This window comes from Moschus berezovskii, chromosome 21, assembly GCF_049115385.1.
Source record: "Moschus berezovskii isolate FMDL1 chromosome 21, NW_MosBer_1.0, whole genome shotgun sequence".
Classification (NCBI taxonomy): domain Eukaryota; kingdom Metazoa; phylum Chordata; class Mammalia; order Artiodactyla; family Moschidae; genus Moschus; species Moschus berezovskii.
Genome location: NC_142480.1, coordinates 65104913 through 65124210, shown reverse-complemented (window position 1 = coordinate 65124210; position 19298 = coordinate 65104913). Strand labels below are relative to the sequence as shown.

General features: G+C 44.4%; 1 protein-coding gene across 2 annotated transcripts in view; it reads left to right on the top strand.

Annotated features, from left to right (window-relative positions):
* The first annotated feature begins 417 nt into the window (after window positions 1-417).
* Window positions 418-19298, top strand: part of CHSY1 (chondroitin sulfate synthase 1) — a 93425-nt gene continuing 74544 nt past the window's right edge. The window contains exons 1-2 of one of the 2 annotated variants that reach the window (XM_088829700.1): window positions 418-885; window positions 17139-17634. In XM_088829700.1, coding sequence (XP_088685826.1) covers window positions 563-885; window positions 17139-17634 — 819 coding nt within the window. In that variant the 5' untranslated portion in view covers window positions 418-562. The remainder of the gene's footprint in view (window positions 886-17138; window positions 17635-19298) is intronic. The other variant, XM_055417676.2, reaches the window with a different exon arrangement.

Genomic DNA, 19298 nt, shown 5'->3' with positions numbered 1-19298 from the left:
ACCGCGCGGGCGGGGCCCCGAGCCGGGCTTTCTTTTTCGGGCAAACTTTCGCCACGTGAACCGCCCCCCATTCACCGCTGCGCCAATCGCGCGGCGCGGACGGGTCCCGAGCGGGGTCAGAGCGCCCCGCCCCCTGCGCGCCGTGCGTGACGTGCGGCGCCCCCACGGCGATGGCGCGCGGAGCCGGACGATGAGCAGTGGCCGCGCCGGCGCCGGCCACGGACAGCAGCGCGCCGCGCGCAGCGCCAGCGGAGCCGAGCGCCCGGGGGGCGCCGCGCGGGGAGCCGAGCCGGCCGGGGGCCGCGGGGCGCGGGGCGCGGGCGGCGGGCCGCGGCCGGCGCGCGCCGGGCATGCTGCGCCCCTGAAGGCGGGGGCGCGCGAGGGGGGCCGAGCGCCGGCGCGGGGCCTGCGGGCGGCCCGCGCTCCGCGATGGGCACGGCGGGCCCGCCGCAGCCGCGGCGCTGCCCGGGCGGGGCCGCGTAGGGCGGGCTGGCCTCGGCGGGCGGGCTGAGGGCGCGCGGAGCGGCGGCGGCGGCGGCCCGGCGGGCGGAGCGGCGCGGGCATGGCCGTGCGCGGCCGGCGCGCCTGGCTCAGCGTGCTGCTCGGGCTCGTGCTGGGTTTCGTGCTGGCCTCGCGGCTCGTGCTGCCCCGCGCCTCCGAGTTGAAGCGGGCGGGCCCGCGGCGCCGCGCCAGCCCCGAGGCTTGCCGGCCCGGGCAGGCGGCCGCGGTGTCCCTGGCCGGCGGGGCGCGCGGGGATGCGCGCGGGCAGCGGCTCTGGCCCCACGGCGAGGCCCAGGATGGCGTCCCGCGCGACAGGAACTTTCTCTTCGTGGGAGTCATGACCGCCCAGAAGTACCTGCAGACCCGCGCGGTGGCGGCCTTCAGGTGAGCCCCCGCTCCCGGGCGGCGTCCAGCATCCGAGCGCGCTGCCCCGCGGCCCGCCAGCGGCGCGCGCCTTTGCCTGCTTCCCAGACCGGGTGCTCGCTGGGCTTCCGTGGGGCCGCTCTGCCCCCCGGGGCGTGCCCGGTGTTGGCAGCGGGCTCAGCGGCGGTATAGCGAGCGCAACGCGCAAAAGCAGGGGCTTTGGGGTCCAGCGGACCAGCTTGGCCCCTCTCGGTGTAGTCTTCATGCGGACTTTATGCTCCACGCTTCATCTTTTCTTGTCCAAGTCCTTTCCTTTGTTGAATGAGCACGATCGAACATTTCCAAACACTCAAGAGTGTTTGGAAAACTCAGCACAATACTGGTGATAATGGTCTCAGCGGGGGTTATTATTCGAGTGTCTGAAACCTGCACTTTTAGCCTTGCAGAACTAGAGCCTGTGTGAGTTAATTTGGTTAGAGGCCTTCCAATTGCAGTTTTCACTGTTGGAACCATTCTGGTAAATGGAAGGGGTACACGCTGCACACTCAACCCCACCAGACTGTTTTGTAATTGGAAAGAGAACCTTTGGGAAAAGCAGTTCTTGCCCAATTTAGTGACGTGTGTGTTATCCGGTACCTGGGTCCTAGTTAGCCATATGAGTCAGAAAAGTGGCTGGAATCGTTCAGGATTAACAAAGGGATTAGCCAAAGTAATCTTTAGAAGAGTGAAAGAGAGATGATATTGGAATGAATTTGGGGTAGAAGAAGGATGTAATAGATTCAGTAAAGAGATTTAATGGAAACCTTATATGTGTGAAGTACAGAAATGATAAGATTTGGTATTCATCCAGCCACAGAGCAAACCAACCTGAGAGGTCTGCTGGGAATGGACTCTTAGAGCAGTCATTACTGAGCGAGGCCAAGCTGGTGGTTGTTGGTTCTTAATTTATAACCATAACCTTTATAACTTCAGCTTTTAACTGTAGTCCTGGTCTAAATTTTCAGGCATTAGATGTTGTGAGGAGAAAAGCATATTTGGGTCTCCGTTCCTCTAAAGGAGGAAGTAAAGGGTTGAAAAGGAAGGTGAAAGAGCAATAGAGAATGTCTGCCTTTTCAGTGCATTGATTCCCCATACCTTTGTATTTCCACTGGAATCTTGTTTAAGTCCATGACCTAGGTTCTGCCAGAAGGGGACTGAGTGCCTGAAAAGGTAGCATAAATTTGACTTAAGATCATGACTTGGGAACAAACATGCAGATCATGGTTTTCTCCCAGATCTGTTGAATTAGGTGGAGTTGTGCTTTTTGTTGTTTCGTGGGGGTTTTTTGGTTTTTTTTCCTTTGAAGTATAGTTGGTTTACAGTGTTTTAGGTGTACATCAAAAAAGCATTTGATTTTTGAAAAATATATAATCAGAAATTGAGGATGAGCTGTATACATTGTTTACAGCATGGTTTTTAAAGTAAATCTCTATGATTCCAATTTGGTGTCAAGTTCTTTGAAATCACAAGTTTGGGACAGTTAACATAGTGGACATGTAACTCCCTGCCCCCCAAGCAAATACTTTTTCGTAGATATAAAATCACAAACTAGAAGGAGTCTGGTAACACCAGCAATACTCAGAAAATTGTTGCAAACTGGATACATTTAACACTTGGAAATGATCTTTCCCCAAACCAGTGCTTGAGGCTCTATGCTTGGCCTCCTTTCCAAATTTCCTACCTCATCTTTTTTGGATGTAGTATTTTATCTCATTGTTTATTTTCTTTAAGGCAGCTAGGGAAAAGTAGAAACAAAATTTGTCCTCTGGCTCTTCTTTGTGGAAGCTCTGCCTTTTTGATAAAACCCTAGGTATATTCTATTCAGTCGCTCTGTCAGCTTTCCTGCATACTTTTTCTTGTATCTCTCTGATCTTAAGTAGTCACATTAGTTGGAGCCTGGGGGTGGACCTGCCTTTCTGGTTAAGGTCCTCTGCTTTTCAGCCTGTCAACGTTGTGATTAGACTGGCTGCAGCAGATGACACAAGACGATTTTAGCCTTAAGGAACTTTTGGGGAAAGCCAAAATTGGGATGGAGGTTATAGGATGTAACATAATTATGGCTTTGCTGTGCTTTGCAGCCTGGGCCAAAAGTCCACACTCAGCTCTTAAACTGGAAATTTCACGCAGTATAAAAGTTGGCTTGGATCTTCTAGCATAGGGTAGAACTCTAGTTTGGCACTGAGTTCTACATTTCCGCTGAAAGGTGAATGCATTCTTTACCTTAGGGAAAAAGTCTGTGTTTTTATTTTTGTTTATCAAAGTAAAATTTTTGTTTGGCTTGAAGGAGATAGCAGTGTTTTTAGAAAGATGGCACTATGATGTACTTTTATGCTAGGACGTTGACAGTATCAGAATTCAGATTTAGGGACTACTAACTGAGATTCAGAAAGGAGCTATAAAAGCCTTTGAAAAATTCAAGGAGATACGCCCGTCTGCACTAAAGTTGGTGCGCTTAAGTGATGGGAGAGCATCATCATTACTGACTTTTCAGTTCTGCCATATGCTTCCAATGAGGAGCAGGAGCACCAATAGATGTTAGCAGTGCAGCGACAGCTGAAAGCAGGCGAAGCAAAACTCCAAGTGTAACCTTCAGACAGGCCAGCGGTAGCGCTCCTTCACAGGCACCGAGCAGATACCGTAGCCCTTATGTTCACGGGAATGATCTTGGCTCATCAAAATGATCCCATACTCTTAAAATTCATCCCTTCTTTCAACAGATACGTGCATGATGCCTTGGGCCTGGACTCTGAATGTTTGGGAACACAAAAATTAAGATGCTTGTTCTCCTGGAGCTTCTGCTCTAGTGAGAGGGACAGATACTTAAAAGAGGGTTTCAGCTAGTGATGGGTTCTTTGGGACAAATAGAGCAAGGGTGAAGGCAGGGTGAGGTGATGTCCTCTCTGTTAGATGTTTGGGGAGCACCTCTGAGAATGTGGTGTTTGGTCTGAGGTCTGGGAATGTCGTTGATGAGTGTGCTTGGCAGAGGGAAGAGCTGGTGAATTATAGGACAGGAATCAGTTTGAAACTTGAAGAAGATCAATAAAAGAAAGAAGATGTGTGTCTGGTGTCATGGAATTTTAGTGAATTAGAAAGCCTTTGGAGGTTTTGGGCTTCCCTGATAGCTCCGTTCGTGGGGAATCTGCCTGCAATGCAGGAGACCCTGGTTTGATTCCTGGGTCGGGAAGATCCCCTGGAGGAGGGAAAGGCTACCCACTCCAGTATTCTAGCCTAGAGAATTCCACAGACTCCATGGTCCATGGGGTTCCAAAGAGTAGGACACAACTGAGCGACTTTCACTTGGACAGTTTAAATGGGAAACAGAGGGGCTTGCATTATATTCTGAAAAGTTAATTCATGCTATTGTGTGAATAAATTGTGGGGGAGCAGGGAGCTGTTAGGAGGTGGTCTAGGTGAAGATGGTTGGGATGGAGAGAGGAGCATGACCCCACGATATATGCAGAAGCCAGAGTTGCGGACATGTTGACAAAATGCTTCAGAGGCCGTGAAGCAGAGAGGAATTCAGGATAATTTCTAGGATTTTACCTTGAAAGAAAGGGTGGGTGGTGGTGTCATTTATTGAGATGGGGAAAACTAGAGGAGGAATGAATTTAGGGGGAAGGAGGTAAGTCAGCAGAAATCTGGTTTTGTACAGAAGCGGGTGAATGTATCCTTGGTTTTATAAATGTAATGAATTTTAAAAGGAATTGAGAAAAGATTTATATCTGAAGTGATTACAGTGTTGGAACTCTGAAGCTGTCTTAAACTAAAATTCCCTTAGGGTTCTGGATAGGGTGGTGTTCTACAAGTCAATATGTAAGTTTTTTTTTTTTCCCCACTCATCTGCAAAATATTTGTATTCTAGGTAGTTCAGTTCAGTTAGTTCAGTCGTTCAGTCATGTCCTACTCTTTGCAACCCCATGAATCACAGCACGCCAGGCCTCCCTGTCCCTCACCAACTCCCAGAGTTCACTCAAACTCATGTCCATCGAGTCGGTGGTGCCAGACTGGAATGTTAGATCCATGAATCAGGGCAAATTGGAAGTGGTCAAACAGGAGATGACAAGAGTGAACGTAGACATTCTAGAAATCAGTGAACTAAAATGGACTGGAATGGGTGAATTTAACTCAGATGACCATTATATCTACTACTGTGGGCAGGAATCCCTTAGAAAAAATGGAGTAGCCATCATGGTCAACAAAAGAGTCTGAAATGCAGTACTTGGATGCAATCTTAAAAACGACAGAATGATTTCTGTTCGTTTCCAAGGCAAAACATTCAATATTACAGTAATCCAAGCCTGTGCCCCAACGAGTAATGCTGAAGAAGCCGAAGTTGAACAGTTCTGTGAAGACCTACAAGACCTTTTAGAACTAACACCCAAAAAAGATGTCCTTTTCATTATAGGAGACTGGAATTCAAAAGTAGGAAGTCAAGAAACACCTGGAGTAACAGGCAAATTTGGCCTTGGAGCACGAAATGAAGCAGGGCAAAGGCTAATAGAGTTTTGCCAAGAGGACGCATTGATCATAGCAAACACCCTCTTCCAACAGCACAAGAGAAGACTCTACACATGGACATCGCCAGATGGTCAACACCGAAATCAGATTGATTATATTCTTTGCAGCCAAAGATGGAGAAGCTCTATACAGGTAGCAAAAACAAGACCAGGAGCTGACTGTGGCTCAGATTATGAACTCCTTACTGCCAAATTCAGACTTAAATTGAAGAAAGTAGGGAAAACCACTAGACCATTCAGATATGACCTAAATCAAATCCCTTATGATTATACAGTGGAAGTAAGAAATAGATTTAAGGGACTAGATCTGATAGATAGAGTGCCTCATGAACTCTGGACGGAGGTTCGTGACATTGTACAGGAGACAGGGACCAAGACCATCCCCATGGAAAAGAAATGCAAAAAAGCCAAATGGCTGTTGGAGGAAGCCTTACAAATAGCTGTGAAAAGAAGAGAAGCGAAAAGCAAAGGAGAAAAGGAAAGCATCTGAATGCAGAGTTCCAAAGAATAGCGAGGAGAGATAAGAAAGCCTTCCTTAGCGATCAATTCTAGGTAATTTCACTTTAAAATGGCCCTGTGATTCTTCTAAAGTAATTTAGTGTGCTGGTTAATGATAGTTCATTGGAGTCTCCGCTGGGTTCATTATGTCTTACTGTTACCAGCTGCAATTTTTTTTTCATATTTTTCTTAGTTACATCATTTGATATACAGAAGTTAGATGTCCATGTAGTTCAGTCGCTTCCTTTCAGGAAGCGCAGAAAGTTTATTGCCCTGGAGAGACTTTTTTTTTTTTAACTGTGCTTCTCAGCTTGTGGGATGTTAGTTCTCCAACCAGGGGTCTCGGCTACTCCCCCTGCGTTGGAAGCATGCAGTCTTAACTGGTGGACAACCAGTGTAGTCACAAGATTTTCTTAAGGAACATTTTTCTCATTTTAGAAGGGGTACATCATTTTCACCCCGAATGAAACATTGTCTCTGTACCACCTGTTAAATAAGCTCCCATTTCCCTCCTGATTTGAAATGCCATCTTCATCATACTCAGATTCTTGGGTATGTTTTTGGACTTGCTGTTTTGTTTCATTGATCTTTCTGTCTGTTCTTGTTCCAGTACCACCCACTGACATTATTGAAGATTGAATAATATTTTAATATCCTGTAGACAAGTCCCTTTTGTTACTCTTCTGTTCCAAGCATTATTTGGCTACACTTACCTGTTCTTGCTGAGAGAGTTTTGGTGCTATTTGGATTTTTTTAATTAATGGTTTAATTTTAAAAAATTGTATTTAGATTTCAGTCCATTTTTATGCCCTGAACACTAAACTAATACAACACTATCTATTTATCTTGACTCTTGCTTCCCCTGGGCTGAAGATGGGGAACTGATTTGTTCTTTTTCTCAGAATAGAGAGGTGGATGATTTCCCTTCTTTGCCCCAGGAGTGATAAAATGGCGCTCTTAAATGTTAGCATCAGTTTATAGGGAATTATGGGAAGAAAGTTCGAGAAACACTAGCTTTAGATACAAGAATCTTATTGCAAGATGTTTTATCAATTAATGGCTTCTTCCTAATGTTTTAAACGAAGGCAAACTGTTCCTTTTACCAGTCTCCATGAGCAGATCTCAGAGTTCCTTCTGTTTTGAATGCTGTAAACCATGTTTATCTTGAAACAGTTTAGAGCAGTGCTTGCTTTCTCAGAATTCAGTTTGGCCAAAAATTACTGAAAGCTTTCTATTGTCAAAATAATTAACATGTAAGTGAACTTTTGGGGGCACAACCCATTTCACATTATAAACTACCTGTATAAGAAAACTGATGAAAATTGCGGTCCTGAAAATGAGTTTAATGTTATGTATCATGGTTCCAGATCTGGATGTCTTCAAACAGAATATTCCAAGGATAGTTTGGTTGTCAATAGAAGGTAAACACGATTGTGTTTTTGTTGCATTGGCAATTTCATTTTTCCCCATTCATTAGTTATGCTTCAGTTTTTGAAAGTAGATTAATAATTCCATTCTTGTGGAGTTAATTGTCTAGGGAAGGAAGCAAGTGATACTGTTGAATGATAGGGCTCGCACGGTGCCTGGACCTGTTACTGTGTGGGTGCAGAAGAGAGAGGTCTGCACTGACTTAGGAAGGGGATTGAGGAAGGTCTTCCTCACAGTCTTACCCCTCTTCCCTTGCATAGTCTTGAAGGATGAGCTGGAGTTTCCGGGGCAGACACAACAGGTTCCTGGAAATGTGAAATAGCAGGAGTTAGTGAAGGATGATGAGAAAGGACAGTTCATTGGGACTGGGAGCTGAGATCTAGCAATTCCACTAGAAATGTTTCCGAAGAAGTTTAAAAATGTGCTCAAGTATGTATTCTATGAAGTGGGAATTAAAAGAAGCTTTGGTGTCCTGCATTAGGAGCTACGGACCATGACTGATTTCTCTAGATTGTCCATTGTGTGATCTGCTTCTCTAATCTTAAAAACTGGTGTGGCTGAAATATGCTTATTGGAATGAAGAAAAGTTCACAATGTATCTAAATGAGAGTAGATTTTAAAATTGTGTGCCAAGTATGAGACCATTTTTAAAATCAAATGAAATGTTTCTTTTTGTATGATAAAGAAAGTATAAAAGGTATACACACCATGATGCTGAATGATTTTTCATATTCTTGGCACATTTTGTATTTTTGAGTTTTTCTGCAGTGAGAACTTATTTTATAATAAAGCTTCATAACTGAAGTTTTTTAAAAAAACAAGTGACAGCTCTTGGGAGGGAATGTGAATGCAGTTTTGTGTGTGTTAATTGCAGCTGCCTGCAGGACTGCTGGGCACAGGGGGCGTGTTGGCCCTGGGTTCCCTGGGGTTTGAAGTCAGGGCCATTCTTGTTTCTGTAAATGACAATTATTCCTGCCCCCAAATGTAGGGATAACACGTGTATTTGGTGTTACTGTAACTGTATTTCATCAGTTACTGTCTCTGTGCCCTTCCAGATGATACTGAGGAGAGTCGGGTGACAGCGTTTTTAATGAAGGGCTTTTGTGTATTCATAATAAGTATTCTGTGCCTCCATCCTCTGTCAGTGTCTTTTTGGCTTCTGGTTCTGGATGAAATTGGAGGAATGAGAAACTTAGTTACAGTGTAAAACGAGCGAAACAGGGGCTTCCCTGGTGGTCCAGTGGTAAAAAATCCGCCTACGGTGCAGGGGACACTGGTTTGATCCCTGTTCTGGGAAGATCCTCCATGCCGTGGAGCAGCTGAGCCCGTTTGGCACCGCAGCTGAGCCTGGAGCCCGTGCTTCACAGTAGAAGCCGCGGCGGTGGGAAGCCTGTGTACCGTGACAGAGCGGCCCCAGCTCACCACAGCTGGAGAAAGCCTGTGTGTAGCAAGAGGCCCTGCACAACCAAAGATAAATGAACCTTTTTAGAACAAGGCAGTGAAGCTGTTCATCTCACCTTCATTGTGTCGTGAACTTAAGCGTTCATAGCTTCCATATTTGTCCTGTAGTTGAGTACATTTTTCTGTGGATGATTAAAAATGAGGTGTTCTGCTCTGATTTGATGTCAACTCTGGGCTTGCAAAGCCTGAGGATGATTGAAAATGGCGCTATTAATGCCATTAAAATGATTGCTTTGTAAATTGAACCTGGATGCAACCTAATACCAGAAAATAATTGGGCAGGATTTGGAGTGACAGAGGGACTCAAACACAGAATGAAAGTTTCAGGAAGTTAGTTTTGAGTGAAGTCTTCTGGCCTTTGAAATCAGCCCAAACTATGAAGGTATCCCTTGATGGGCAGGTCTTAGCCAGGCAGACGGACAACATGGGAGGCAGTGACTAAAACGGGTATAAGGCTGCTCTCCTTTTCTGGGATGACGGTTTTCCCAGCTGGGGCTTCCCTGGTGGCTCAGATGGTAAAGAATCCACCTGCAATGCGGGAGACCTGGGTTCAATCCCTGGGTTGGGAAGATCCCCTGGAGAAGGACATGGCAACCCACTCTAGTGTTCTTGCCTGGAGAATCCCCATGGACAGAGGAGCCTGACGGACTGCAGCCCATGGGGTTGCAAAGAGTCGGACATGACTGAGGGACCAAGCACACGCACACAGCAGCAGAGGAGGGACTGCAGAAGTGTGGGTGATGGCCTGGGAGAACAGTGTGAGATGAACAAGCCAGTGGGCTGGCCCGTGATGTGTTAGAGTCAGACCACTGGTGGCCTGGCTTCCCCGTTTTTAGCTTTGTGATCTCAGGCAAGTTACTTACCTGGCTCTGAGCCTGTCTCCGCCTCTGTAAAATGTGGGTGTCGGTTCCTCTCACGTCTCGTGGCGTTGTCGCACGGTTGAGTGTCTGATGCCCTCCACACGCACTGCCCCCCACGCCGTCACTGTTGCGCTGTTGGTGATTGTGAAGCAGGCTTGATGCCAGGGAGCACCCCAGCGGAGGAAGAAGACTGGCTTCACAGGAGTTGGCTGTGGGTTCAGGGTGCTTTCACACAACAGTGATTTTTTTTTTTTTTCTTAAAATTACATTTGAAAATTTTATTTATGCATAGTTAAGAATTAGTTGTGTGTTTACACTTTTTAAGTGTAAGTAGCAAAATATAAACTTATAGATTTCTAAAAGTAGCAAAGACTTGAAGCTTGGAAATGGACCACAGGATCAGCATTTATCTTCTGCTATTAACACTCCAAATGTTAATTCTTCTGTTTCACGGATGGCATATTTGTGGTCTCTCTTGATCAGTGTTGATTGCTGTGAATCTAGGCTCAAAGGGCAGATTGCTCTTAGCTCTTAATACCTTGGTGCTGCCTCCTGGGCTTGTGCCCTGGCCATTGTCGAGGTGGGAAGCTGTCATCCACCCTCCAATAGCTTTATCAGGTGGGGGAGCTCTTTAATGTTTGCTTTTAGCTTAAGTCTAGTTTTCAGGATTAATGGTAAGTGGTCTAATTTGATTTTTCCTTTAAAAAATTTTCCCAACATTTGTGATCCCTGTTTTATACTTCCCCACCTACTTCCAAAAAGATTTTGAGATCGCTCATGTCATGCGGTCATAGCAGCGAGGCAGCTAAACGTTTACAAAGAGGAAGCCACATGTCCGGAAACCACTTGCATAGCAGAGGGAACCTGCAGCTCAGCACTCCGACTGCAGGGCTCCTGGAGGTAACAGGCTGAGTGAGGCTTGTGGTCTCCTGCCAGGGACATTCCTTCTGTTCCAGGAGAGTCTGTGAGTCCTCACTGGCTAGCCTGCCTGGGAAGCCCTCCGAGTTCTGCAGGCCCCTGGCTGCTCTGACTGGCAGTGTAGAGCTGTCCTTCATGGACTTTTTTGGGAGGTTGAGCTAAGACTGCTGCTCCATCACGTTGTGCCTCCTGTAAGGGTGCTCCATACCTTTGCTCCATTTCTTTGCCGTAGACGCAGGGGAGAAACTTCCTTGAGGTCTTAGTATCTAGAATCATTATCTCACTTGACCCTGAACAGTGGGGCCCAGTCTTGTGACTCCTCTTGGTTGCCTGCTGAAAGGCTTACAACTAGATCTGGCGCCGCGTTAGCAGACGGAGAAGACGTGTGGCAACTGCTAAGGGCTCGCCCCTTGAGCTCCCTGGGTGATCATGATCATGGCTACTGAGGTGGGCAGGCAGCCCCTACCCTGATTTTGTCCTCTCTGCTACAGGTACCACCTTCATGCTTTGCTCCAACTTTCCTACTTTTGTTTTTCTTTTGCCTAATTTTCTTGATGATTATTTTCATCTTGTATACGTTTTGGTTAAGTTGTCTTAAATCCTTTCTGTAATAGGAAAGAATATAAATGTGTACATTTAATTACACAAACGCAATTACAGGAGCCAAGCATCCTGGAGTGTAAAGTCAAATGTGCCTTAGGAAGCATTGCTACAAACAAAAAACTAGTGGAGGTGATGAAATTTCAGCTGAGCTATTTCAAATCCTGAAAGATGATGCCGTTAAAGTGCTGTACTCAGTATGCCAGCGAATATGGAAAACTCAGCAGGGGCCACAGGACTGGAAAAGGTCAGTTTTCATTCTAGTTCCAAAGGAGGGCAAGGCCAGAGAATGTTCAGACTACTTCACAGTTGCACTTATTTCACGTGCTAGCAAGGTAATGCTCAAAAATCCTTTAAGCCAGGCTTCAGCAGGATATGAACTGAGAACTCCAGATGTCCAAGCTGGATTTAGAAAAGGCAGAGGAACCAGAGATCAAATTGCCAACATTTGTTGGATCATTGAAAAAGCAAGGGAATTCCAGAAAAACATCTGCTACTGCTTCCTCGATTAGAATACCTTACCTGCCTTCTGCGAAACCTGCATGCAGATCAAGAAGCAACAGTTAGAACCAGGCGTGGAATAACAAGCTGCTTCAAAATCATGAAAGGAGTACATCAAGGCTATTTATTGTCACCGTGCTTATTTAAGTTCTATGCAGAGTGCATCATGCGAAATGCCAAGCTAGATGGATCCAAACTGGAATCACGATTGCCGGGAGAAATATCGATAACCTCAGATATGCAGATGACACCACTCTTATGGTAGAAAGTGAAGAGGAACTGAAGAGCCTCTTGACGAAAGTGAAAGAGGAGAGAGAAAAAGCTGGCTTAAAACTCAGCATTCAGAAAACTAAGATCATGGCATCTGGTCCCATCACTTCATGATACATAGATAGGGAAACGATGGAAACAGTGACAGACTTTATTTTCTTGGGCTCCAAAATCACTGTGGATGGTGACTGCAGCCATGAAATTAAATGACTCTTGCTTCTTGGAAGACAAGCCATGACCAACCTCGACAAACAGCATTAAAAAGCAGAGGTATCACTTTGCCAACAAAGGTCCGTCTAGTCAGAGTTATGGATTTTCCAGTAGTCATGTATGGATGTGAGAGTTGGACCATAAAGAAGGGTGAGCGCTGAAGAACTGATGCTTTTGAACTGTGGTGTTGGAGAAGACTCTTGAGAGTCCCTTGGAGTGCAAGGAGATCCAACCAGTCCATCCTAAAGGAAATCAACCCTGAATATTCATTGGAAAGACTGATGCTAAAGCTCCAATACTTTGGCCACCTAATGCAAAAAACCAGCTCATTGGAGAAGACTTGGATGCTAGGAAAGATGGAAGGCAGGAGGAGAAGGGGACTACAGAGGGTAAGATGGTTGGATGGCATCACTGACTCAGTGAACATGAATTTGAGCAAACTCAGGGAAATAGTGAAGGACAGGGAAGCCTGGCATGCTACAGTCCACAGGGTCGCAAAGAGTCGGATGTGACTGAGGGACTGAACAAACAAACAAACTTATCAATTCGTAGGGGAAGACTGTATTCTGCCTTCCTTCCTTGACCAGAAATTGCAAAGTGATTTGATCATGAGTCCTTTCAAACTTACACTGTAACCATCAGACCACATATGTAGTAGTGCTTCGGGGCAAATCACAGAAACCTCCCCTTATTTATGAAACTTAATATCACCTTTAAAGCGTAGAAAATGTGAAAGAAGAGTACTCAATCTTACTCCATTTTTTGCTTAGTTTTTTTTTTTCCCATTGAATAGAGTAAAAAGTATTGCACGAGTAAAATTATCTCTTGTCAAGTTCTATTTCTTTGGATGCTTTTTAGTTTGAAGCTTTCCCTTGGACTTAAAATTTTTTTTCTGTAACTGTATTTGTTGTAGAAAACATGAAGAAAAGTAAATCCCTTCTGATCCTCTATCCAAAAATAACTATAGTAAACACTTTGGGGTAGAGTGGTACATTATTTTACTTTGTGTGTGTGCTTTTGTTCCCCTGTTAATCCATATCACAGGTATTCTATTGCTTTCTTTTAAAGTTTAGCTACCTGAATGTGTACCCAGGACAGTACTCATGCTGCAAATGTGGTTTTTTACAGAAATGTATATTATGTAGTTTTTCTTAAAGTGACATAGATAGAGATGGAGACTGTTATTAAATCCCAATTCAGCAAAGGCATTCCTCAACGAAGTTAATGTTGTCCAGCTGCGTGACTTCACTGTGACTTAACTCGGTATAGAGGCAGGGTTTAGAACCCTGGAGGAAAGGAAAATTATTGGCTTGGCATTCACAGATTTCAATTATCTTGTCTGCTTTAGCAAGAGTTGGTTATCAGCTCATTGAAAAGGGAGCTTTCTGGCAGGGACCCATTCAAATGTTCTGTGGTTTCAATTAAGTAGGAGTTCTTCCCCCCAGTTACAAATGTGTTGATGGCAAAGTTGATGTTTGCTTATGAAAATTAAGGATGCTAACCTGTTTCTGTCTCAGAAAGGGGAGGGCAGTTTGATTCTTCAGTAGCATTGTCTTCATTTCTTTGGAATTATTGATGCCCACACCTTGGTTCCCCTAGGGTGATGAATCATGATTTATGTTCCAGAACTCTTTAACTTTATGGAGCTAGTTAAGCTAAAGGTATCCTAAGTTAAAAGATTGAAATTTATCGAGATTAAAGGATTTACAACAACTCCATATTGAGATTTCCCTCAGACCACCAGCCATCTAAGCAAAAGGGCAGCATGGGATTTTTCTGTGGGTTAGCTGAGGAAAAGATAATAATCGTTGGTGTTACCTTAAAACTGCAGAGAGGCTTTCAGAATGGTCTGAAGTTAGATTGTCTGTTTTTAAACTTAGTTGCTTGCTCTTCCTGGACAAATCAGCGCCGTTTCAAGTGTTAATCACTTCACCGATGGTTGTGCAGCTAGTGCTTCCATCTCTGTGTTCTCTGTGGGGCAGCCGTGGGAAGCAGAGCCAGACCGAAGGGTCAGTTTAGTGTGACGGATTCTGGTGTTTTAAGTGAGAGCACTTTTAAAGTTCAGACTTGCACCCTGATGTTGTCTTGAGGTTCATAATGTGATAGAACTTGTCATATAGCTTAAGTGTCAGGTTTTTAGCCAGAAATAAAGGAAGCAGCATTTATCTCCGTGCTTTCACTTTGGGGTGTAATCTTGAGACCGGCTATTCTGAGTTTAGCCCACAGTTTCCTCTCTCTCATTTTTATTTCAGTACCTTATTTTATTTGCAAACTCTTGTCTTCCTTAATGATTCACACCTGTATACTTGCTTATCTCACGCCAGGCTGGCGTTGTTAGATATAATAGTCCACTTAACCCTCACCCCATCCCTACAAAGCAGATAGTTTTTATTATCCCCGGTTCACAGATAAGGATAATGAGGCTCAGAATGTTTTGCCCAAAGTGAAGGCAGGATTTTCACCCCAACAGCCTGATTCCTGAGTCCATGCTTTCAGCCGTCACACACCATATTGTCTTGAGAGCAGGTTTTTCCTGTGAAGGTAGACGTTGTCTTACAGCCTCTATATTCCAGATAGTCCCATGATGCTTTAGTATTTTAATGGCTTCTGGGATTGACTGCTTTAGTTCTACTCTGAACTTGGTCTGTGTTGTTATCACAGAAGCAGTTGGGTGGAAGCTAAAGCTAAATTGATCTTATTCATCACCCTTTTAAAATCAGTTGTGAGATACTGCAGACTGTTTAGCTTTAAATTGCATTTCAGAAGGAGCATGCCTGGTAGTATATTTCAACGCAAGTATGCCTGTGGATTTTACCTCTTAATAATTGTATTCTGGCTGTGCTTGATAGAATTGGTTTCTTTGTGCACATAGGAATATTAATGTGGCTGTCTTGGAAATTTTTCAAAGATAAGAAACAAATGGTTTCTTCCCTTTAGCATGCCCACACATGTACAAAGGTATCTTTCAGTCATTCACTTCACATGGGTGAGCAGTATTTACTGAACACTATTGCATGCCAGGGACTGATATTTGAGTTATCATATTTTGTGTAGGTTTGGGGCTCATTCCCATTTTAAAATGGACTTTCTCTTTGTGGGAGGGGTTGATTTCTCTTTAACTGCCTCATTCCTGCTATGTTTGCATGCTTCTTTTCAGGAGCATATCATTTGTAAAAACATAGTAACCTGGTATATTTTCTGTAGTCCAGTCAGGTTTCATTTATGCCAAATTCTTTATTAAGGGTTCTATAACTGGCATAAGACCTATAGGTCCATTTTAAATCCATAGGCATTAAGGGAAGAACATTATCAGGTGGCGCTAGTGGTAAGGAACACGCCAGCACAGGAGACAGAAGAGGTGCACCTTTGATCCCTGGGTTGGAAAGATCCCCTGGAGGAGGGCATGGCAACCCACTCCAATATTCTTTCCTGGAGAATCCCGCGGACAGGAGCCTGGTGGGCTATAGTCCATAGGGTCGCAAAACGTTGGACACAGCTGAAGCAACTTAGCACTCATTACAACTGCTATACTATATACATTCTAAGATGTGCATTATTTTCACATTTTAGCATCTCTGAAGTGAAGATGCATTTTACAGTTGCTGGCATTATGTGATTACAACTGGCAATATAGGCATATCTCATAGTTACACTGGAAATTTGTAGCTGCTGCAGAAAAACAAGTATCACAAGAATGCGAGTCACACAATTTTTTTGACTTCCCTCTGCATATAAAAGTTATATTTATGCTGTACTGTGGTCTTTTAAATGTACAATATCATTATGTTTAAAAACCAATGTACATATGCTAATTTTAAAATATTTTATCGCTAAAAATGCTAACCATCATCTGAGCCTACAGAGAACATACATGCTTTTCATTGATCTTTCAGTTGTTTTTCACTGTAATAAATATAATTGTAACAGTTACATACGATAAGACTATATTGGAAAGAACATCATTTGGAAACTATGCTTTTTGACTGTATTAAGGCTAAATGTATGGTTTCATTTATTCTCTATGATATGTTTTTTCTAGAAGTCGTTTGTATGTAAATGTATTTTTGTAACTAGACTACTTCAACTCTTAATACGTAGCATAAAGAAAGCATAAGGAAAAATGTAATCTGATGGCCTTAAATCTGTTGTTTGGCAGCAGAATTCGTCACTGTTTTCTCTTAATTGACCCCTAATGTTTCCTCTGGCAGTAGGATGAGCAGTTTCCTAGGAAACACTTATGTTCCAGAGCTCAGGGCCCTTCACCTTGACTCCAGCAGCTTCCTGCAGTTTTAAAGCATAAAGGCCCCATCGCTGGGGGGCTGTCAGGCCCTGCAGTTTTCCCCTGCTCTGCCCTCAAGACTGCCCCTGCGCCCTGGGTCTGCTTCTCCCCTTGATGACCCCCGCTGCAGGGAGGCCATCCCTCCTCCGCTCTGGCTCGCGTCCTTTCTCTGCTCGCCTTTCTCTTGGAGAGAGATGTATATCTGCCCTCTTGTTGACTGCACTTCAGCTGGAGGATCTGTGTTTTGCTCACCCCTGCATCCCTGTGGCCTGGCACATACTTGGCACTTGATGAGCATTCCAAGACAATGTGTTGAGTGAACAATTTTATTTTTTAATCTTTTGTTTTATAGAGCAGAGGGGTTTATAGGTAGGGAGTCGGTAGTGTCAGAAAATTAACCTGAATATCTAGACTTGGTGCCCTGGTGATTTTTCAGCCTTAGACAAAACATAGTTATATGTGGGAAATATTTTAATATTCATCATTCTTTTTTGTTGGGATTCCTTTGAAAGCAAGTTAGAACTTTGTAATACCCAGTAGTGTGGGCTTCTGTTAAGGAGAAGCAAGCATATCAAGTAGCTTTTTATCATCCTTTTGAATGTACAGTGATTCAGCGTGAGTCGATACGGGAATTTATAGAAATGGGAAGCTTGGAATAAGCTGTTCTCTCACTGATGTTTACTTTAATTCCAGGACGTGGTCCAGGACAATCCCTGGGAAGGTTGAGTTCTTCTCGAGTGAGGGCTCAGACACGTCGGTCTCCGTTCCAGTGGTGCCACTGCGGGGCGTGGATGACTCCTACCCACCCCAGAAGAAGTCCTTCATGATGCTCAAGTACATGCATGACCACTACTTGGACAAATACGAATGGTTTATGAGAGCAGATGATGATGTTTACATCAAAGGAGACCGTCTGGAGAGTTTTCTGAGGAGTTTGAATAGTAGTGAACCCCTCTTTCTTGGGCAGACGGGACTGGGCACCACGGAAGAAATGGGGAAGCTTGCTCTGGAACCTGGCGAGAACTTCTGTATGGGGGGACCTGGTGTGATCATGAGCCGGGAAGTTCTCCGGAGAATGGTCCCACACATTGGCAAGTGCCTCCGGGAAATGTATACAACCCATGAAGACGTGGAGGTGGGAAGATGTGTCCGAAGGTTTGCAGGGGTGCAGTGCGTCTGGTCTTACGAGGTGAGAACAAGAAGAAAACCTGTTGATTTTGTCATTAGTTCTGGACCAGTCATAGGAAACTATGATGTCCTCCTTAACTCTTAACAATTGGTACTAAGTTGTTATATATTTTTACCTTAGTTCTTTTGAGTTCTCTCTCATTACCTTTTCTCTTAGCTTTTAAATTTACCTTCTGTACTTTGGTCCTGAAATTTTAGTTAATGGTGGCACTTGGGACCCAAAGAAAAGGGTTAATACAGGTCACGGTGATTTTCCCGAAGATTCATTTACTCTGACTTCTGATTCTGCAGATGTGATTTGTGAGGCTGCCCTTTTTCTTCCAAAGGCCTGATGCCTCTCATCTGGTCATGCTGACCGCACAGTTTAGAGACTTACATGTTTTGAATTCGTAAAATGAGTAATGATGTAAAACAACCGACAGTATTTGGGTTTGCATTTGTTTTAAACCTTGACTTTTCTGCAGTTACTAAGATCTGGAAGTTTGCAATATAGTTTTCCTTTCAGAATAGGCAGTTTATGAGTTATATTGATACATAAGTGCAATTTTTTGAAGGAAACCTACTTGGAGATGTTTTCTTTTTAATAGTTCTGGAGAATATGAGTTAGCTTTTGACTTTTCTGTGTTTATTGGCAGATGTTCACCTCTTGCCTGCAGTTGCAGGATGTGATATTAGTCAGAATGGAAAAAATTATTTAGGTTGTGTTGTGTTTAGATGGATAAACTACTGATAGTTGTGAGGCACAGAGGGAATTGCTAGACCTTTGCCCACGAAAAAGAAATGCAGCTTCAGATGTAAAGTGTTAGCTTGTCTTCAGAGTTAATTTTCTAAAGTGCTTAAGTGAAGACATGGTGTTCTTGCCTGTGCTTGTCTTTTCCCTGGACTCCTTTTGAAACGTCTCCTGATCATACTGTTTCTTTTGTTTGAACTTTTAGGGACGTGGACACTTCAGGTACACAGGAAGTAGTCTTCCTGCAGTTTGCAGTGATAAAAGATGCCTTTTAAATCGAATGCCGTCTGAGTGAACCCTCTCACCTCTGTCTCTTCCCCTGCCTCCCCGTCCACCAGCTGTTGCTCCCTGGATCAAGGGGGGATTCTGTTTTCACGGATTTTTGCTGCTAGGAAAGCTATTTGGAAATTTCGTGGAGTTTTAAGCAAAATACACCTGATGGTATTCTGGCATTTTCCTCATCCTTAATTAAGTAGTTTTAACTTTAACATGTTTCATTATGTTTAAAATGTGTAATGCCCTCTATATTTTGGAGTGGTTTATACTGCCCCTGAACTCTGAGGAGCTAGCCTTCTTGCTAGAAATGTAGAGGATAGGCCTACCTTTGAGATGTGCCATGTGCGTGCCAAGTTGCTTCCGTTGTGTGTAACTCTGTGCGACCCTACGGACTGTAGCGCTCCAGGCAAGAGTGCTGGAGTGGGTTGCCGTGCCCTCCTCCAGGGATGCCTCCTGCATTGGCTGGTGGGTTCTTTGCCACTGACACCACCTGTTAAGCATGTCCCTCTCAGTGTTTTCACACTGTCAAACCTTATATGCTGCTAGGTGGACACTTGACACTCAGTGGGCTGAGTTATCAAGAACTGAGACCTAACACTGATGCCAAGACAGAGGGAGAAAGTATTGTCCTGAGGTTGTAGGGGTTGGGAGCCAGTTTG